The sequence below is a fragment of the Nicotiana tabacum genome, chromosome 12, assembly GCF_000715075.1.
Source record: "Nicotiana tabacum cultivar K326 chromosome 12, ASM71507v2, whole genome shotgun sequence".
In the NCBI taxonomy this organism is placed as follows: domain Eukaryota; kingdom Viridiplantae; phylum Streptophyta; class Magnoliopsida; order Solanales; family Solanaceae; genus Nicotiana; species Nicotiana tabacum.
This window is the reverse complement of record NC_134091.1, coordinates 5,853,278-5,874,446: the sequence shown is the minus strand read 5'-3', so window position 1 is coordinate 5,874,446 and position 21,169 is coordinate 5,853,278. Positions and strand designations below refer to the sequence as shown.

General features: G+C 38.9%; 1 protein-coding gene and 1 non-coding gene across 6 annotated transcripts; both read left to right on the top strand.

Annotated features, from left to right (window-relative positions):
• LOC107825784 (protein PSK SIMULATOR 2) lies at nucleotides 1-7,170 on the top strand. Of its 5 annotated transcripts, none has more exons than XM_075226076.1 (13): nucleotides 1-211; nucleotides 768-1,071; nucleotides 2,212-2,528; nucleotides 2,927-3,019; nucleotides 3,106-3,196; nucleotides 4,075-4,168; nucleotides 4,604-4,701; nucleotides 4,974-5,043; nucleotides 5,593-5,696; nucleotides 5,790-5,906; nucleotides 6,060-6,136; nucleotides 6,261-6,305; nucleotides 6,510-7,170. In XM_075226076.1, the coding sequence occupies exons 2-13, from the start codon at nucleotides 817-819 to the stop codon at nucleotides 6,961-6,963; spliced, it is 1,815 nt and encodes a 604-aa protein (XP_075082177.1). In that variant the 5' UTR covers nucleotides 1-211; nucleotides 768-816; the 3' UTR covers nucleotides 6,964-7,170. The 5 variants fall into 5 exon arrangements, with proteins under 5 accessions (XP_075082177.1, XP_075082180.1, XP_075082176.1 ...); XM_075226079.1 differs by having other exon boundaries at nucleotides 6,261-6,337; XM_075226075.1 differs by having other exon boundaries at nucleotides 44-363.
• Nucleotides 7,171-13,790: 6,620 nt separating this feature from the next.
• On the top strand, nucleotides 13,791-13,894 carry LOC142167737 (small nucleolar RNA Z279/snoR105/snoR108). Its single transcript, XR_012697823.1, has one exon. It is a non-coding gene; the product is annotated as a small nucleolar RNA Z279/snoR105/snoR108 (small nucleolar RNA).
• The last annotated feature ends 7,275 nt before the right edge of the window (nucleotides 13,895-21,169 follow it).

The following is a 21,169-nucleotide window of genomic DNA, read 5'->3' as shown; positions in this document are numbered from 1 at the left end:
GTAGACCGACGGTGAAAAGGACGGCGGGGCAATTCTCTCCTTTGTTCTTACTCCTACGTACTAAACATTTCAGAGAGAAGACTTTTATGCCCAACTTTGATTTTTTCGACTTTATTTTTTTTTTCTCCAGAGTCCAGAGTCAAAACCAAAACCTCAAATTCTAAACCATAAACATATACATACTACAAACAAAAAAAGTAGAAGCAAAAAAGTAAGCAAAGAACAGCAAATCTCTTATTCTTTGGTCAAGTAATTCAGCTGTTAATTTGTCCGTGTCCTCTGTATCTTCTTTTGCTTCAAAATTGGGCACTTTGTACTACTCTTCTATATTCATTTTCATTAATTTTGCTCAAGAATTACGCGGTATTATACCTTTTTATTAATCTTTTTCTTGCTTTTTCATTTATGAATCTTGAAAATCCAAAACCCCACTTCACCCCCTTTACATATTCTGCTCTTTTTCCCCTTCTGAATTTAGTTTTCTTGTTCATAATTCAGCTGATCGTTATTTGGTATGTTTTTTTTTTGGCTGCAACTCTTAGGAAATGAAAACTGATTACCCTTTTTTATTTTTTTTGTTTTTGTTTTTTAGCGTTGAAATTAGTGAAAATTGAATGAATTTTAGTTTGGTTGTTAGTTTTCACTTTTCAGTTATCTTTATGTTATTCTTGTATAGTTTTAGCATAAAAATTGAATCTTTGATGGATGGATTTCAGTCTTTATTGTATTTGTTCTGATTATATTTTTTATTTGTTTGCTTGTGGTAGGTTGAAAGTTTGAATCTTTAATTCCCATTTGAAATTTTGGGAGCAAAAAATGGGAGGTGTTTGTGCAGGTGGGACGGCAAAGAATAGAGCTGAAATTCACCATGAGATTGAGAGCACCTCAGGTTCTTCAAAAAAGCTAAAACCAGTCAGGAGTTTTGGAAAGGAGAATAAAGATGAATCCTTTTCATATCCTGATGTGAGTAATTTCCGTGGGACGCCTAATCTCTATGATTCTGGTGAATTGTACTTGTCTAATTTCAGGGACTTTAAGCCATCTACACCTGCTAGAACTGGAGGGAACAAGGTACTCATTTTTCTGGAAATTTTGTCTTTGTCTGTGTATTTGGATGCTTGCTTAGGGTTCATGTAGCAAAGCCGATCTCGTCGTTTATTATATGTGTTATTCACGGCAGTACTTTTGATTCAAGTGATCAAATGAAAATTGAGGGAAGGAACTTGTTCAAAAAAGGGGAAAAAATTGTAAGGAAGTCTTAGTTAGATTAATTTGAAACGGAACTTCTGTGTTTTGTAATTTCGACATGAAAAGGTTTTCCAGAAGCTGGTGGAATTAGGATGAAATGAAAGAATTGATTAGATGAATTAGAACATGTGTAGAAATAAGGTGATGTTGGAGTTGATGTTTCTATTTGGCAGTATGAGGACCAAGACGCGAGTCCTGCTGAAAATATAGAATGTGACTTGTCTTTGACGTTCTTGCTCTAGAGCTGGCTTGCCTTAGGCTAGTGAAATCGGTTCGACGTCCTCTAACCAATTCCCTCAATATGTTCAAGGACAAGGGCATCGAGTAGATATTCATACATAGATTATACACTTACTAACTTCGAGTTTATGTGGTAAAACCGACTTGTGTATTCTTTAGTTTCAAAGCATTGTGATGAGATGGGTGTTCTTTGCTCGTCGAAACATTCTGCTGCAATCACTACAAAACCAGCAATTTGGAAGCTTGAGTATTTCCACATGATTTATTGGGCAATTATCGCCTCTTCTGCTAGATTTTGAGATGGTTCCATGGCATTGGAGATAATTGCACAGCAGCACATTCTGGATCAGATTGTGCCAAAATTGTGCATAAGACAACTTAGTTATGCCATGTTTGCCTAAGCTTGATATTGATTTTTTTTTGAAGTTTGATATTGAATTGTTCTAGATTTGCTGGTTTAAATGTGAGGTGCACTTGAGAACAATTAAGATGAGGCTAAACCTGTCTGAAACATGTAATGAGTAGATAAATGGTTAAGAATTTGATAAACTTGTCGAACCAACAAAAATTGAAGTGAAGTAATTAAGATGACTTAAGTGAAAAAGTCATCGCTATGTTTGAGCAACTTTCAGTTTCCTTTTATTTATTTACATTTTAAGTAAATCTAGAATATTTATACTGCATTGCTATGAGGTAACAAGCCATGATTATTTCTTGTGATAGGCGGCTAGCTCTTTTCTTGGAAAGGCAAGTATAGTCGGTCTAGAGAAAGCAGTAGAAGTATTAGATACACTTGGGAGCAGCATGACAAACTTGAATTCCGGAGGGTTTATGACAGGAACGGCGTCAAGTGGGAATAAAGTATCTATTCTAGCATTCGAGGTAGCGAATACCATCACCAAAGGTGCAAATTTATTGCAATCTCTTTCCAAAGAAAATGTTCAGTATTTAAAGAAGGAAATTCTACCTTCAAAGGGAGTGCAACAGTTGGTCTCTACTAATATGACCGAGCTGCTTGCTATTGCTGCTGCTGACAAAAGGTTAGCATTTTGAACATTCACTCGCTACCCCACACATACTAAAATTAAAGTGAAGTGAAACTTGAGATACAGAGGCATGTATGATATTTTCATGCTATCGTTGATAAATCCCTCCGACATTACCTAATTACTAAGATACTTTGTACTGATATTTCTCTAACCGATAACAGTAACATAATGGAGGATATATTCCTAACATTATTTTTACCTAAGTTTTGAAAGTTCAAGATGCCTCAAAATACAACAACGGAACTATGTATAATTAAGGTCTATTGGTGGGACATTATTCTTTAAGTCTAACTTCATTTTGGAGGTGTTTTTCAGAATTGAAAAGTTGTGGGTGTAATGCTGTAAGCAGTATAAGCATAGGTGAGAATAAATTTATATGTTTTATGTAGGGAGGAATTTGACGTTTTCTCGCGCGAAGTCATTAGGTTTGGAGATATGTGTAAAGACCAACAATGGCACAAGTTAGGTCGATATTTTTCCAGGTAAGTTAGCACGATTTTGTTGTAGATGAGTCAAACCATTTTGATTTCATTAAAGATGTTTATCAGAAGCTATAACCACTTCTCAGATTGGACTTGGACTCTGGTGCTCATAAACAACTAAGAGCAGAGGCCGAATTGATGATGCAGGAATTGACCATTCTGGCTCAGCATACTTCTGTAAGTTCATACCTCGTTTTGAAAATGCCTTGTGCCTTTCTCCAAGTTTCCGTTTCTGAACATGTTACATGTGTTCTGCAGTATGAGTGATCTCTACCTTTTGTTCTTTATACTTCTTTTATATCCTTCTTAATTACATGAGCTGTAATAATCTGAATACATACTCCCTCCATTTCAATTTATGTGAACCTGCTACTGTTGGAGAGTCAAACAAGATTTTCTATGTCTAAATACATACCAAAAATTAGTCAGTTTGATCCTCGTACTCCGAAAAGGTTCACAAAAACTGAAACAGAGTCAGGAGTTCTCATGGGTAGCTTTTCAATTGGCAGTGGTGCCAGATTACCAGCTATGTTGCTTAGTTGAATAACCTATTTAGTACAATATATATATGCTTATTTATGTTTGTGTGTTTGTTCTCTGATGCCCATGTAACCTGATATTCAACCCCTTCATAAGTGCAGAAGTGTCTTATACCACTAATGTTGTATAATCTGAGTATTGAAATCATCTTGAACAACAATCTTGGGACAATATTGAAGCTTGTATATTTGCTTTCTGACGGTGTTATAGTTCCTTGATATTGTACTATTTTTTTTTTGTTGAAAAAGGGTTCCTTGATATTGTACTTGGCCTAAAGCATGAGATTTGCCAATATTTGCATTTACTAGCAAGGATGTTTTTCTGATGAATGATGGTTATAGTGTGTATTTTGTAAAAGACAAAATTATATTAAGAATGCTATGAATTTTGATTTTTTTTTTCTACATCCGGTTTTTTTATTCTTAGTTGATCTTTTCGCTAAAAAGATATGGTTCACATCTATGTTGCATATTCCAAAGTCAGTGATGAGACTCTGACCACTAATGTCTTTACAGGAATTGTATCATGAGCAGCAGGCACTGGATAGATTTGAGCAGGATTATCGCAGGAAACTTGAGGAATTAGATTCTTTAAATCTACCTCGAAAAGGCATGACAGTTTTACTTTTTTTAGTTCTCTCTGAATTCTCATTTGTTGCAATCTATTGTCCTGGGGATTCTTCCAAAAATTGCATCAATATAATCATCTTTTGCAGTTTACTGGTTTGCATTTGACCAAGTATTTAATCAAAAGATAAAATAAAAACTAAAATTTTAACTGTTTATTCAGCTCTCTTATAGACTAACTCTGTTCCTCGCACAGTATTTAAAGAAATTGACTCTTGTATCTAACTGCATTGTACTAACTCAAGCCCCATCAACAGTGCTTTTATACATCAATAAGATCTTTTGCTTCCTTATAAGAAAGGAAAATTACGTTTTGATATTTGGTTGTTCTGTAGATTTCCTGGCTTCTTATTTGCTCATCTTCATTGAAAATTTGATGGATTAACATACAAATTGACTAATTTTCCTTCACTTGCAGGAGAAGGCCTCATGATGTTACAGTGTGAGTTAAAACATCAAAGAAAAATTGCGAGGAGCTTGAAGAAGAAATCTCTTTGGACTAAGAGTTTGGAGGAGGTACTTTGACCAAAAATCGTCTTAATATCATTTCTAAAGAATGCATTTTTAACTTATCTAGATTTTATTCACTTTTGAAAAAATCAAAATATTAAGACTCATTATAAAAGAGGTATTTTTCAAATTTACTGTGGATATTGGTTAAGCTCATGCAGGCGACAAGCGTTACCTGTGATTTAACGATCGAAATGACAATTGTCTTTTGTCTTCTAAGAATGCTGTTTTTATCTTTAGAGATGAGCAGTTTTTGATCCCAAATTTAATTGTTGCAGGTTGTGGAGAAGCTTGTTGACATTGTTACTTATATACATCAAGCAATTGTGGAAGCATTTGGGGATAATGGTACGAGAATACCTGTGGTTTTATTGATCAGTACATATTTGATGGCTGTCATTATCAGCATTCTATTATTTTCAGATAATAAAGTTATGAGAGTAATGATAGATTATTTTCGTTGGTGTTGATAAATGGCCATTGGCATTTGGCGCTCCACAACACTAAATTGCACCAGCCACTCTCATTCTTTCGCTCAGATAGCTTTTACATTTTACGTTGTATCTTAGTGAACTATTTCTCATTGATAATGGTTATAGAGAACATCTTAAGTCATATACTGGCTTGAGAAAAGTATAATGAAAGGGGAGAGAAACAAACAGGACAATCAAGTTACACTGTAAGATTTCAATTATTTGATTGACGGATATGTCCATTGAATGACTGGTTGCTATTCTTAAAATTGTTTGACTGATTTTCGGAAGTACTTAAAAATCAATTACTCAAAGCTAAGAACTACCAAGTCTTGAGAAAATTAATATGTACGCGATTGTCTCTTCTTTCTCAGAGTAGTATTGTTTCTTTGTAGATGTAGATAAATGTTTACGCTTCTTGCAGGATTGACGTCTGCTGGCAAGGAGCCTGCCAAAAAACAAGAAAGACTGGGAGCAGCTGGTCTCGCTTTACACTATGCTAACTTAGTTACTCAAATCGATAACATTGTAAGTTTTATTGCTGAATTAGAGCACTACTAAATGCACTGTTTAAGACTGCTCCAACATTATCCTTAACAACGGGAATTGATATCATGTCAGGCCTCACGCCCTACCTCTCTTCCTCCTAACATGAGGGATGGATTATATAATGGATTGCCTCCCTCCGTAAAAACAGCCCTTCGTTCACGTCTGCAGGCGGTTGATCCTAAAGAAGAGGTTTGTCCTCCATATTAATTTCATTTCTTTTGCTATCTCCTCCATCGTCTCTTCCTTTATCCTTTCTCCCTTCTGCTCTCATCAGAGGTTAATATTGTATGCATAATTTTTATATCAATATAAGATAGCTCCTCCTCGTTGTGCTTTTTGCAGCTCACAATTCCTCAGATAAAAGCAGAGATGGAAAAAACTCTCCAGTGGCTTGTCCCAGTAGCTACAGATACTACAAAGTATGTGTTTCGATGGCTTTCTTTGAACTGAGTGACAATTATGCATTAAGTTTCCCCTCTCCAATTTTGCTAATATATGCTGATTCTTTTTGTCTTTTGTCTTCTCTTGGTAACTTGATAACAGAGCACATCAAGGCTTTGGATGGGTTGGAGAATGGGCTAATACCGGGTTAGTAGTCCATAATTCTCACTCGTTAACAGGTCCCCTCACCCATCTCCTAACCTTGCGCGAAATTAATATTTACATTTGCAGTTTGGTCTGGATAGCTATCTTCAGAATATAATATAATCAGATACGGATGCGTAAAAGATTGAATCCATCAAGTTTAAGTTTTTGATCTGCTTCTTACAACATTTGTTGTTCATCTTTCAGAAGCGATTCTGGCAAGAAGAACCCGGCACAAGTTAACCCTATTCGATTACAAACACTCTACCATGCAGACAAAAAGAAAATGGACTACCATGTCCTTGAACTAGTGACGTGGCTTCACCGTCTGATCAGTCTGGTACGGTTTAACGGTACCAAAGCTTTCCCCACACGATCACCAACGCGCAAAGGACTTGTTCTGGAGACAGAGACGATGAACCCTAACCCCAAAACACCTAAGGTCCAGATTTCTCTTGAAGATAGAAACTTACTAGATAAGGTTATGAAAAGGAAATGTTTGATTCCCGGAAGAAGCAAAAGCCAGGAATTTTTGTTGCCTAAGAATCAGAGACAGGTGTGGGCGCTAAGTAGAAGCATGGGTAGCTCACCTTGTACTGATTTTAAACATCCAAAGGGTAATGTTTTGGATATATTAGATGGCTTAGATTCAGCATTTTGAGTTCCTAAACAAGATTTCAAGCCAAAAGTTCATTTTTTTGTTTTCTTGATTCTTAGCTACCTTCACTTTTTCTGGAACTACAGCCTCTTGTATATAGTCCATCATATGGTGGTTGGGAAATTGTAATATTGTAGCATATGTTATAAAATAAAGACTATAAAGTAAAGACAAGTATATAGAGAAACTGATATATTATTCGAATTCAAACTGATGTACATAATGAACTGAAATCTCTTCTATTTATAGGAGAAAGGAAGCTGCTGTGTAAGCTGCTACTACAAGCTGCTGTGTAAGCTGCTACTACAAGCTGCAGTGTAAGCTACTGCTATAGCAGATATGGATAATCTTCTACTGAGAGCAATATTTATCCATAACGGAGTACTGAATGGATAAGCTTATTATACCCGGTATGGATAATCTTTTACCGGGGGTAATGTTTATCCATAACTGGGTACTGAAAAGATAAGCGTATTATACCCGGTATGGATAAACTTATACTGGGGGTAATGTTTATCCATAACCGGGTACCGAAGTGATAAGCTTCTTCAGGAAGCTTATTTCCAATATAGTACTAAATAGATAAACATATTTACGGTGGAGTCCCATATGGATAAGCTTCTTCAGGAAGCTTATTTACAACGGAGTACTAAATGAACATTCATAATATAATATATTTATAACACTCCCCCTTGGATGTTCATTAAAAGATCATGTGTCTCATTAAAACCTCACTAGGAAAAACCACGTGGGAAAAAAAATTCTAGTGAAGGAAAAAGAGTACACATATTTAGTAATACGCATTGTTAGGTGCCTCATTAAAAACCTTATAAGGAAAACCCCATGGGAAAAAACCTTAGTAAGGGAAAAAGAGTGCATCCGCGTATTTTACTCCCCTGATGAAAACCTTGTTTCAAATATTTGAGTCTCCGCATTCCAATCTTGTATACCATCTTCTCAAAAGTTGAAGTTGGCAAAGATTTAGTGAATAAATCTGCTGGATTATCACTTGAACGGATTTGTTGCACATCAATGTCACCATTTTTCTGAAGATCGTGTGTGTAGAATAATTTTGGTGAAATGTGCTTCGTTCTATCTCCTTTTATAAATCCTCCCTTCAATTGGGCTATGCATGCAGCATTGTCTTCGTATAAAATTGTGGGTCTTTTCTCGCATTCCAAACCACATTTTTCTCGAATAAAATGAATTATTGATCTCAACCATACGCATTCCCTACTTGCTTCATGAATAGCTATTATCTCAGCGTGATTTGAAGAAGTAGCAACAATAGATTGCTTTGTGGAGCGCCATGATATGATAGTACCTCCATATGTAAATACGTAGCCGGTTTGAGATCGAGCTTTATGGGGATCAGATAAATAACCTGCATCTGCATAACCAACAAGGTCTGCACTATCTTTGTTAGCATAAAACAAACCCATATCAAGAGTTCCCTTTAAATATCGCAATATATGCTTAATCCCGTTCCAATGTCTCCGTGTAGGAGAAGAACTATATCTTGCTAGTAAATTAACAGAGAATGCTATGTCAGGCCTTGTAGCATTAGCAAGATACATTAGTGCACCAATTGCACTGAGATAGGGTACTTCGGGACCAAGGAGTTCCTCGTCCTCTTCTGGAGGTCGGAACAAATCCTTATTCACTTCAAGTGATCGAACAACCATTGGTGTACTCAATGGGTGCGCTTTGTCCATGTAAAAGCATTTTAAGACCCTTTCTGTATAGGCAGATTGATGGATAAAGATCCCGTCTGCTAAATGTTCAATTTGCAGACCAAGACAAAGTTTTGTCTTTCCAAGATCTTTCATCTCAAATTCTTTCTTAAGATATTCAATTGCCTTTTGGAGCTCTTCTGGAGTTCCAACAAGATTTATGTCATCAACATAAACAGCAAGTATAACAAATTCTGATGCCATTTTCTTTATAAAAATACATGGACAAATAACATCATTTATGTAACCTTCTTTCAGCAAATATTCACTAAGGCGATTATACCACATGCGCCCAGATTGCTTTAAACCGTACAAAGATCTTTGTAATCTGATTGAATACATTTCCTGAGATTTGGCTTCAGGCATTTTAAATCCTTCAGGAATTTTCATATAAATTTCATTATCAAGTGAACCGTACAGATAAGCTGTAACTACATCCATTAGATGTATTTCAAGCTTTTCATGTAGTGCTAAACTGATGAGATATCGAAATGTTATGGCATCCATAACAGGTGAATATGTTTCATCAAAATCGACTCCAGGTCGTTGTGAGAATCCTTGTGCAACAAGGCGAGCTTTGTATCTTTCAACTTCATTTTTATCATTCCTTTTTCGCACAAAAACTCATTTATGACCAACTGGTTTTATACCAGCAGGTGTTTGGACTACTGGTCCAAAGACCTCTCTTTTAGCAAGTGACTTCAATTCCGATTGAATTGCCTCCATTTTGGCCAATCAAATCTTTGTCGACATTCTTCGACAGATCGAGGTTCAAGATCCTCACTATCTTGCATAATATTAAGTGCAACATTATATGCAAAAATATTATCCACCACTATTTCAAATCGATTTAAATTAATCCCATCACCGTTCGAACTTATTAAAAGTTCCTCACTCACATGAGCTTCAGGTTCATTGATTTCTTCAGGAATCTCAGAACTAATCAGATTTTGGGTCTCTTCAGGGGATCCCTTCATAGTATCGTTTTGATCATTTGTCGATTTTCTTTTTCGAGGATTTCGATCCTTAGAACCCAAAGGCCTACCACGCTTCAGGCGTGCTTTAGGTTCACTAGCTCTCATGCTAGTAGATGGTCTCATTGGGACATCAATTCGGATAGGCACATTCTCTGCTGGGATATGTGACTTAGTTATCCTTTTCAAATCAGTAAATGCGTCTGGCATTTGATTTGCTATATTCTGTAAATGGATGATCTTCTGGACCTCCTGATTACATATAGGGTTACGGGGATCAAAGTGAGATAATGATGAAACTTTCCACACAATTTCTCTTTTGATTTCCTTTTTCTCTCCCCCTAATTGTGGGAAATTTGTTTCATCAAACCGACAATCTGCAAATCGAGCAGTAAATAAATCTCCTGTCAATGGTTCAAGATAGCGAATAATAGAGGGTGATTCAAACCCAACATATATTCCTATCCTTCTTTGTGGTCCCATCTTACTACGTTGTGGTGGTGCTACTGGCACATATACAGCACATCCGAAAATTCGTAGATGAGCAATATTTGGTTCATGACCAAAAACTAATTGTGACGGAGAATATTTATTATAATGTGTCGGTCTAAGACGGATAAGTGATGCTGCATGCAAGATAGCATGGCCCCAAACAGTAGTGGGCAATTTTGTTTTCATAAGTAGTGGTCTTGCTATCAATTGCAAGCGTTTAATAAATGACTCTGCAAGGCCATTTTGAGTATGAACATAAGCTACAGGATGTTCAACTTTTATCCCAACGGATAAACAATAATCATCAAAAGCTTGAGATGAGAATTCTCCAGCATTATCAAGGCGAATAGCCTTTATAGGATAATCTGGGAATTGTGCCCTTAATCGAATTATTTGGGCTAATAGCTTTGCAAACGCCAGGTTGCGAGATGATAGTAGACACACATGAGACCATCTTGAAGATGCATCTATTAGGACCATAAAATATCTAAACAACCCATTTGGTGGGTGAATAGATCCACATATATCCCCATGTATACGCTCTAAAAAGGTAGGGGATTCAATATCAACCTTCATTGGTGATGGTCTAGTGATCATTTTTCCTTGATAACAAGCATCACAAGAAAATTCGTCATTTGTAAGAATCTTCAGGTTCTTTAATGGATGCCCACTCGAATTTTCAGTAATTCGTCTCATCATTATTGATCCGGGATGGCCCAAACGGCCATGCCAAAGCACAAAAGTATTTGAATCCGTAAACTTCTGGTTTACGATAGAGTGTGTTTCAATTGTACTAATTTTTGAATAGTATAATCCAGAAGATAAAGTTGGTAACTTTTCTACAATGCATTTCTGACCAGAAATATTCTTTGTAATACAAAGATATTCCCTGTTCATTTCATCTATTGTCTCTACATGATACCCATTTCGGCGGATATCTATAAAACTCAACAAGTTTCTTCGGGACTGGGAGGAGAACAATGCATTGTCTATAGTAAGTTTTGTTCCCTTAGACAGAAATATTATGGCTCTTCCGGAGCCTTCAATCAAACTTATATTACCAGAAATTGTTGAAACATTTGCTTTTTCCTTATGCAAATAAGAAAAGTATTTCTGATCGTTGAATATGGCATGTGTTGTTCCACTATCAATAACACACATATCTTCATGATTTGTCTTTGATCCAAACATAATTTGAGGGTTATCCATATTCTTCAAAATAACATAAATAAAATATATTATAGTAAATATCATTATCAAAACATAACTTTTATTTATGTACAATAATTACATAACCATACTATTTATTACAAACAACACAAATTAAAATATTTACATTTCTACAGATTCACTACCGATTACATGACTTATTTCTCCTTCTGGGAGTGCAAAGTAATCAGCTACATCCAAATGCATGAAGTCTAAATTATCTTCAGAAATAAAATTTGCTTCAGCATTTTTCTCTGTCTTCTTCAGGGAGGCTTGATAAAGCTCAACCAGATGCTTTGGCGTACGACAAGTACGTGACCAGTGCCCTTTTCCTCCACATCTATAGCATGCATTTTCTGCATTTGGCACTTGCACCGCTTCATGCTTTTGTTCCTTCCTTTTCCACTGCTGGTGGTGAGGAGGCTTCTTTGGTGCATTATTATTACCATGATTGGGGTTTCTTCCCCGACCACGGCCATGACCACGACTGGGGCCATGACCTCTTCCACGTTTAGCTTGGTGGAAGTTCGTCTCATTCACTTCAGGGAATGGACAAGAACCAATAAGTCGGCTTTCATGATTTTTCATTAATAACCTATTATGTTGCTCTGCTATAAGAAGATGTGAGATAAGTTCAGAATACTTTTTAAATCCCATCTCTCGATATTGCTGCTGCAGGAGCATATTCGAGGCATGAAAAGTGGTGAAAGTTTTCTCCAACATATCATGATCAGTAATATTATCACCACATAATTTTAATTGGGAAATAATTCTGAACATAGCAGAATTATACTCACTGATAGATTTAAAATCTTGTAGCCTTAGATGAGTCCAATCATAACGTGCCTGTGGAAGAACGACCATCTTCAGGTGGTCATATCTATCTTTCAAATTATTCCACAGTATGACTGGATCTTTAATAGTGAGATATTCCATTTTCAGGCCCTCATCAAGGTGATGGCGTAGGAATATCATTGCTTTGGCACGGTCTTGGTTTGATGCCTGGTTTTTTTTCTTTGATGGTGTCTACCAGACCCATCGCATCAAGATGAATTTCAGCATCAAGTACCCAATACATGTAGCTTTTGCCCGATATATCCAGGGCTACAAATTCAAGTTTAGAAAGATTTGACATTATTTAGGAAAAGAAAGTTCTTACCTCAGATACTTTCAAAATATTTGCTCGAGATGGTAGAGCTTCGTGCTGATAACGTGTTATAAAATAAAGACTATAAAGTAAAGACAAGTATATAGAGAAACTGATATATTATTCGAATTCAAACTGATGTACATAATGAACTGAAATCTCTTCTATTTATAGGAGAAAGGAAGCTGCTCCGTAAGCTGCTACTACAAGCTGCTGTGTAAGCTGCTACTACAAGCTGCAGTGTAAGCTACTGCTATACCAGATATGGATAATCTTCTACTGAGAGCAATATTTATCCATAACGGAGTACTGAATGGATAAGCTTATTATACCCGGTATGGATAATCTTTTACCGGGGGTAATGTTTATCCATAACTGGGTACTGAAAAGATAAGCGTATTATACCCGGTATGGATAAACTTATACTGGGGGTAATGTTTATCCATAACCGGGTACCGAAGTGATAAGCTTCTTCAGGAAGCTTATTTCCAATATAGTACTAAATAGATAAACATATTTACGGTGGAATCCCATATGGATAAGCTTCTTCAGGAAGCTTATTTACAACAGAGTACTAAATGAACATCCATAATATAATATATTTATAACAGCATATATTATTTTGGGATAATCTTCTTTTCTAATCAAACCACATTTAGATTCTAGTGGAAGTGACTGTTCAAATGTGATGGGGAATGATGTTTATTGGGCATTTTGTAGCTTGACCTTAACTAAATTTGTTGTAATTTTCTATGGATGTCTTGATAATATAAAATTGTTGTAATTTTTTATGAATATCTTGATAATATGAAGTGCGATTTTGAGTCGGTCTAAAAAATAATGACATTTTTTTTAATTGTAGTAACTTCTTATTATTGGAAAAATATTTACAAGTATATCAATGATAATTTAATTTTAAACTTATTAATTTATCCTTAATGTAACGATTTATAAATACAAAAATTTCTGACACCTGTTTTACAAAAAAAGAATTATAAATACGTATTCAATCAAGCATCATCATATAAATTGGGATAGGGGAATAATGAGTAGTGGTATAAACTTAAGGGTAAACATCTCAATATTATTAGCCTATGATATAGTTGGAGAATGAAATTAGGGTTTACATGGGGTGAGTCAGAATTTTTGGCAATAAAAAAATTGAAAGTAACAATCCCACATCGGAGAATGAAGAAAGATGTGGCTGATGTGGCTGACATAAAAAGTTGAGGTGGTAAACCGTAAAAAAACATGATCCTTCAGGCAAGTTTAAAGGGGATATGATGAGTGGTCAATGCTCGCATTTAAATATGCGAGAAGGGCGTCCAGCTCAGCCTGTTACGACAATTTGGGCGCTCTCATTTTACCAATCTGATCCCTATTCTTTAATCATATTCCGCGTTTCCCCCCTAAGTTTAAAGTTTTTATTTTTTGCCAACTTTATTCTTTCTTCGCTTGTTTTAACTTTTTCTTTTTTGTTACTTTTCTTTTTTCTTTTAGTTCTTTGTGCTTCTTCCACAATTTTGCTTTTTTTCTTATTTTGAACTTTGATGTATTAATTTTATTATTTCCTTTTATTACAAACTTGGGACTAAATATTTTTAAGTACTTTGAAATGGAATTTTGTTTAAAGATTACATAAAATATATTTGCTTGTTCACAATAATAAAATCTATGTATTGAAATTGACTCTGGAAGTTTACATTAAATGAAACTAAGAGAAACATGTGCCAGAGATTGGTTTAATTGCTCAACATTCAAATCAAATTGAAAAGCAATCTTCAACGTGCAAATTGGATAAACGTACTCTTCCAATTGAAGGGCAAATTCGATTACGCTTATGCGACGTGCGCACTCACAATATTGATTTTGTATTTACACATTGGAATTCAGGAAATTATACTCACAATGTGACACTTAAAAGTGATATTGGATTTTATTCGATATAATACTAGGTAATAAAGTGACTAGTTAAACATAAATGGGGTTTTCCATCAATTATATATGGAACATATAGGTCTAATATCTTGTGGCATGAATTTGAGAAGTTAGGCAATCAGTTCGAAACAGAGGAATAGCTACTTGAAATCTGCGCCAAATTTTCAACTTGAGGCAGAAAATAAACAAGCACGCATAGCATCAATGTCAACGTAATCTTCCTATTGATAAGCAAGGGCAAATTGGATTATGCTTGTGCGACATGCCATAATATTGAATTTGTAATTGTACACGACTACATGTTAGAACTCAAAAAATTATTGGATTTGATTCGTTATAATATTGGGTAAGAAAGTGACTACTTGAATATAAATGGGGTTATCCATCAATTATATGTGGAACATATAGGTCTACATCTTGTGGCATGAACTTGAAAAGTTAGGTAATCAGGTCGGAACTAAGGAATGGCTATTGACATCTGCACCTAATTTTCAACTTGAGGCAGAAAATAAACAAGCGTGTAATCGTAATGTTCCTATTGATAAGCAAGGAAAAATTGGATTATGCTTATGCGACGTGCCACAATATTGATTTTGTAATTGTACACGTTAGAACTCAGGAAATTATTGAATTTGATTCGATATAATATTGGGTAAGAAAGTGACTACTTGAACATAAATGGGGTTTTCCATCAATTATATGTGGAACATATAGGTCTATATCTTGTGGCATGAATTTGAGAAGTTAGGCATTTAGTTCGGAACAGATAAATGGCTATTAGAAAGCTGAGCTTAATTTTCAACTTGAGGCAGAAAATAAATAAGCGTGCATACCGTCAGTGTAAACATAATCTTCCTATTGATAAACAAGGGCAAATTGGGTTATGCTTATACGACGTGCCACTCCGACCATAAATGAATACTTGATCATAAATAGGGGTTTTCATCAATTATACACGGAACATATTGTATTGGTCAAAATATGACCACTCCGACCAGGGCGATCACGACCGTATTTCTGTCACTGGGTAAGAAGCCAATAAAGTCAATCCAACCCCTCTTTTAAGGCACTCAACACAACAATAAGAGCAGGGCATTTTTCGCAACCAGGAAACCTCACTGCCCTAGGCACGCCAAAGTCGTGGCAAGGGTAAGAGGGTCTTTCGATTATATATATATCAGCTCAAGTAAGCCCAAGGGGGCAAGCTGACTCATCGAGCAGGAGGACAAGTCAGTAGAGATAAAGTAGCTCCACCTCGAGAGAAAAGGAAAACCAATTTAAATCCTACTCCCCCTCCAAGGAAGAGGAAAAGGAGACACTTCAATTATTAATAAGATCTCCCAATGTTCCACTTGGCTTATATCTGTTTGCAATTACAACATCTTTCAATTGGTTATTGCTACTTTGTCTTCCGATCCAGTATGATTTGAGTTTGACTACGATTTACCCCTTCCATCTTTGATTGATTTGCTTTAAAAGAATTGAAAATCTTTTGAGTCAAACAATTTGGCGCCGTCTGTGAGGATTTCCTAGTGAAAACTCCTAGTTTTTCCTGGATCGAAGCTAAGAAACACGAGAATAGAGCCAAATTCACACCAGATTCAGAGGCAGCGCGCTGAGGGAAAAGAAATCAAGCAGATTCGCGAGGTCGAGAACTCCTCGCTCTATCAGCTTCGAATATCTCGGACAAGGCGAAAGGTGCCGCAATCCAGTTTCTCCCCTTCTCTCAAAGCTTCCGGGCAGAGGCAAGGAACATCTCGTCCTCATCCGCCATACTCCGTCAAGCCGGGTATACGAAACCCATGCGAGCGAACGAACGTAGGGGTACCTAGATTGAGGAACCAGAAATCCTTTTCGATACAGCCAAAACCCTCCCGGTCGACGACGTCTTCTAAAAAAACGAACAAAAAAAGGCCAAAATCGAACAGGAAACTGCAGCACGTGTGCAACGCGAACCCGTGCAAAATATTGACACCTCGTGCCCGTGACGTTGAACCATCTGATGCGATCAATGCTGACCAAACTAGGACTTCCGCGAAAAGTATTCGCCATCAAAGTAAAAGCAAGATTCGACCTCGTTCAAATCGCGGCGGGTGGTTATTTTGATAAGTTCGAAATAACACCCTTAAGGCTAAGGGCCTTCGCCATCAAAGTAAAAGCAGGATTCGACCTCGTTCGAATCACGACGGGTGGTTATTTCGACAAGTTCGAAATAACACCATTAAGGATAAGAGCCTTCGCCATCAAAGTAAAAGTAGGAATCGGCCTCGTTCGAATCACGACGGGTGGTTATTTCGATAAGTTCAAAATAACACCTTTAAGGCTAAGGGCCTTCGCCATCAAAGTAAAAGCAGGATTCAACCTCGTTCGAATCACGATATGTTCGAAATAACACCCTTAAGGCTAAAGGCCTTCGCCATCAAAGTAAAAGTAGCATTCGACCTCGTTCGAATCACGACAGGTGGTTATTCCGATAAGTTCGAAATAACACCCTTAAGGCCAAGGGCCTTTGCCATCAAAGTAAAAGCAGGATTCGACCTCGTTCGAATCACGTCGGGTGGTTATTTCAACAAGTTCAAAATAACACCCTTAAGGCCAAGGGCCTTCGCCATCAAAGTAAAAGTAGGATTCGACCTCGTTCGAATCACGACGGGTGGTTATTTCGATAAGTTCGAAAACACCCTTAAGGCTAAGGGCCTTCGCCATCAAAGTAAAAGCAGGATTCGACCTCGTTCGAATCACGACGGGTGGTTATTTCGATAAGTTCGAAATAACACCCTTAAGGCTAAGGGCCTTCGCCATCAAAGTAAAAGCATGATTCGACCTCGTTCGAATCACGACAGGTTGTTATTTTGATAAGTTCGAAATAACACCCTTAAGACTAAGGGCCTTCGCCATCAAAGTAAGAGCAGGATTCAACCTCGCTCGAATCACGACGGGTGGTTATTTCGATAAGTTCGAAATAACACCCTTAAGGCTAAGGGCCTTCGCCATCAAAGTAAAAGCAGGATTCGACCTCGTTCGAATCACAACGGGTGGTTATTTCGATAAGTTCGAAATAACACCCTTAAGGCTAAGGGCCTTTGCCATCAAAGTAAAAGCATGATTCGACCTCGTTCGAATCACGACAGGTGGTTGTTTTGATAAGTTCAAAATCACACCCTTAAGGCTAAGGGTCTTCGCCATCAAAGTAAAAGCAGGATTCGACCTCGCTTGAATCACGACGGGTGGTTATTTCGATAAGTTCGAAATAACACCCTTAAGGCCAAGGGCCTTCGCCATCAGAAGAAAAAAGATCGGGACTCGTCAGACGAGCTCCCGTTTCGCACTAAGGCTGCACAATTAATAACGAAAATTGAGATGCAAGGCAAACGGCGAAAAACTCTTTATTATTGAAAAGTCATGAGTGCGGACAATTGCCGCTTATAATAGGCCCAGACCAACGAAAAAAAAGGGGGAGCGAACAAATACCAGCCTACCAATGAAATGAAAATGAAACAGAAGTAAAAATATTTTTCACTCGGCGCCACCACCATCATCATCATCACCATTAGTGCCCCCATTAGCTTCAGGCGTCACCGCGTCATACCAACAGTTGATGCAAGCCTCACGAGCTTTCGCTCGCGCTTCTTCATATGCATCCTCGGTCATGGTGCCCGCTTCCAACAAACTCTTAGAAATGTCACGCTGAGCTTCGGCATAGACCCAGAGCTCATAAGTCTGGCGGGGAATAACAACATGAGATGATTCAGCTTGAGCCTTCAATCGCTCATTCTCTGCCTCCAGGGCCCTGACTCAATCTGCCAGGACCGAAACTTCTTGATCAATCGTACAAATTCGCTCCTCGAGCCTCGCCTCCATGAGGGTTGCTGTCGCCCTCTCTGATTCCTGCTCAGACCGGAGCAAACGAATGGTTTTTTCTAAAGCCTCTGCCCTCACCAAGGCCGCAGACTAGGATCTCTCAACGTTCTCCAAGTCAGCGACCTAATCCTCCAACGCGGTAAGTTTTCCTCTCCATTCCGCGCTCATCGTCTCGACCCGAATCAAGTTCTGGTCCATCTCCGACTGCATGGACCTCAGTTTGCCCTGCAAATACTCACATTCTGCGGCGACACCCTTGCCCAATTCGAGCTCCTCATCCTTGAGGCAGAGTTGCTCCTCGAGCTCGCTTTTACTACGGATCGTCTGCAGCAGCTCTTGATCCCTCCTCTCCAACTCCTCACCTAGAGCCCGGTTACGGGGGTTCGTGTTCAACCGTTCATGCAATTCACGACACCTGTCGCGATAGCAATGGTATTTCCCCAATATCTACAAGAAGATCCTCGACCGGGTGTTGGCCCTATGGATGCTTTCCACCTCCACCATATACGTCTAAAAAAAGGAAAGGCGATTAAACTAATGCTTTAGGGCAAAGGGAAAGTCCAAAACAAAAGCCAAAAATATATCATACCCTCAAGCCCATGACGACCACCTCATCCCTCAACTCGGTATCAGGGATACTCCACAGGGACTCGTTCTCTGCTTCCAAGCACATCAGGCTAAATTGTGGCACTAAGTTATCCCCCTACGCCAAAAGGTTCACATCGGAAGGAATTCTGAGAACTCGAGCTGACCCCCCGACGTGAACCACCGAATGAGTAAGGCCCTCATCGAACATTCTGACGTCGTCAGGATCCGGGTCTGACTCGGATTCGTACTCATCAATCACCACGCCTTTCCCCCTTTCCGCTGCAGCAGGAGAGGTTCGACCCGCCGCAGACAAAGTGGGCACGTCCGAAGTCACTACAGCGGTACCGGAGGTCTGGTTCTCTACCCCTCCAGGGCGCTGACCATCAATAACATCGGGAATTTCTGGCTGAGGCATTGCAACGACCGGAGTTTCCAGGCACCTACCACCGGCGTTTACTTCAACAACTCGCTCCGCCTCTACGAAAGACGTCGTAGCAACACCTTCCCCCAAACCCGTCGGGGGAGACTCGTCCAGGTTAATCACTGTTGGAGGCGCCACCTCGAACTCTACCCTCCGTCTCTTCGACGATCCTTCCTCCTCCCTAGTTGAAGGTGATTCATTCGTAGGATGAACCTCGTACTGAGAGGCAGTCCTAGCTGGGGCAACCAAGGCCGCAGATTCGATCGAAGCTGCCCTCGACGAAGGATGAGTAGCAGGTACCGCGACAAGACGATCGGACGTAGCCGGCCAACGAAAGGGCAATTGAGGATCCCTGGCTCTCCGTACTCTCCCTGACAATGACAAACGAGGTATAAGACATGACAAAAAACGAATAAAGGAGAACAATAAATAAGGGCGCCATCTCACCTGTAGGGGGCCTACGTCCAAACCTTTCATGAAAAGTCGACCAGGTGCGAATCCCCACTGTGTGGGGAAGAACGGCTTCCACCCATTCACGAATCCTTTCAAGAGGCGGTGGAGGAAACTTCTCGGCTATAGAATAACGAGACAATTCAGTACCCGCAACGTAAAAAAAAGAGAGGGGAGGGGGGAGAAAAAGAGAAATCGAACATTCTGTTAATCAACGACGCATGCTTACGCGCAAAATTCCATCTCTCGGGGAACCCAGTCGGGTCTGCCACAATGTGCTCGGTCCGCACATTGAAAAAATCCTCGTAAAAGCGACGATTAGTTCTATCATCCATCTTCACCACTAGACCCTTCGATCCCTGATGACGCGCATGAATCATCATGCCTCGAATCAATTGGGGAGCAAATAGGCTAAGCACATGGCCCAGAGTAACCTTACGACCGGCAAGCTCCGCGTATTTGAGCAGCATGAGAAACAACTTGTATAAATAAGGAGAGTGTTGAGCAGGACACACCTCACAGTAGCGGCAGAAATCCACTACTAACATAGGAAGCGGGAGCGCGTACCCAACAATGAAGGGGTAGGCATAGAACATACAAAAACCGGGGCGGTCGTATTAAACTCGGTCGTTCCTCCCCGTCGTCTATATCTCGATGAAGCTAGGGATTCCCCATTGCTCCCTCAAATCCACGATCATTCTCTCTCCTATAACGGGAGTAATGTTCTCCGGTTCCGTTCCACCGCCGATGCTGAAGTCAATCGCGTCCCTCCTAGGGCGGGGTAGGATATCATCTACCCAAGGAACCTCCACATCCTCCACCATGCTCGATTCCCCGGTAGCCTGAACAGGGTCCTCAGTTGCCGGAGGGGCTACAAGAAGATTGCCGCGGGAAGAAGCACTGGCCATCTTTAGCCAAAAGGGAAAAACTCTCCGGGAAAAGTGAAAAAACTAAAGATCGCAATAAGCAAGAAAGTAAGCAAGAACTCGAGGTATCAGAAAAGGAGATATCAGGGGAATTTCCTTAAAATGAACACTAAAGTGTGAGAAGCAAATAACAAGATCCCCCTATTTATAAGAGACAAATCCCCCAAGCTCGAAACCCAAGAGTCGCCATTCGAACCTGATGGGACGCGAAACGTTTCAGTTCCTCGGAAACGTGGGTCATAATGATGGCTCGCACGAAGCAATGTTTTGTTTACCTACCGGCGTTTCAATTCTAATACCATCGCGATGATACGTGAATACCGAAAAGGCATTCTCACATCGCTCGAACTCAGATGCCGTCATTTCGATAAGTTCGAAATAACCTCTAAGGCCAAAGGCCTTCGCCATCAACAGAAATAGAAAAGTTCAACCTTGCTCGAACTCAGATGCCGTCATTTCGATAAGTTCGA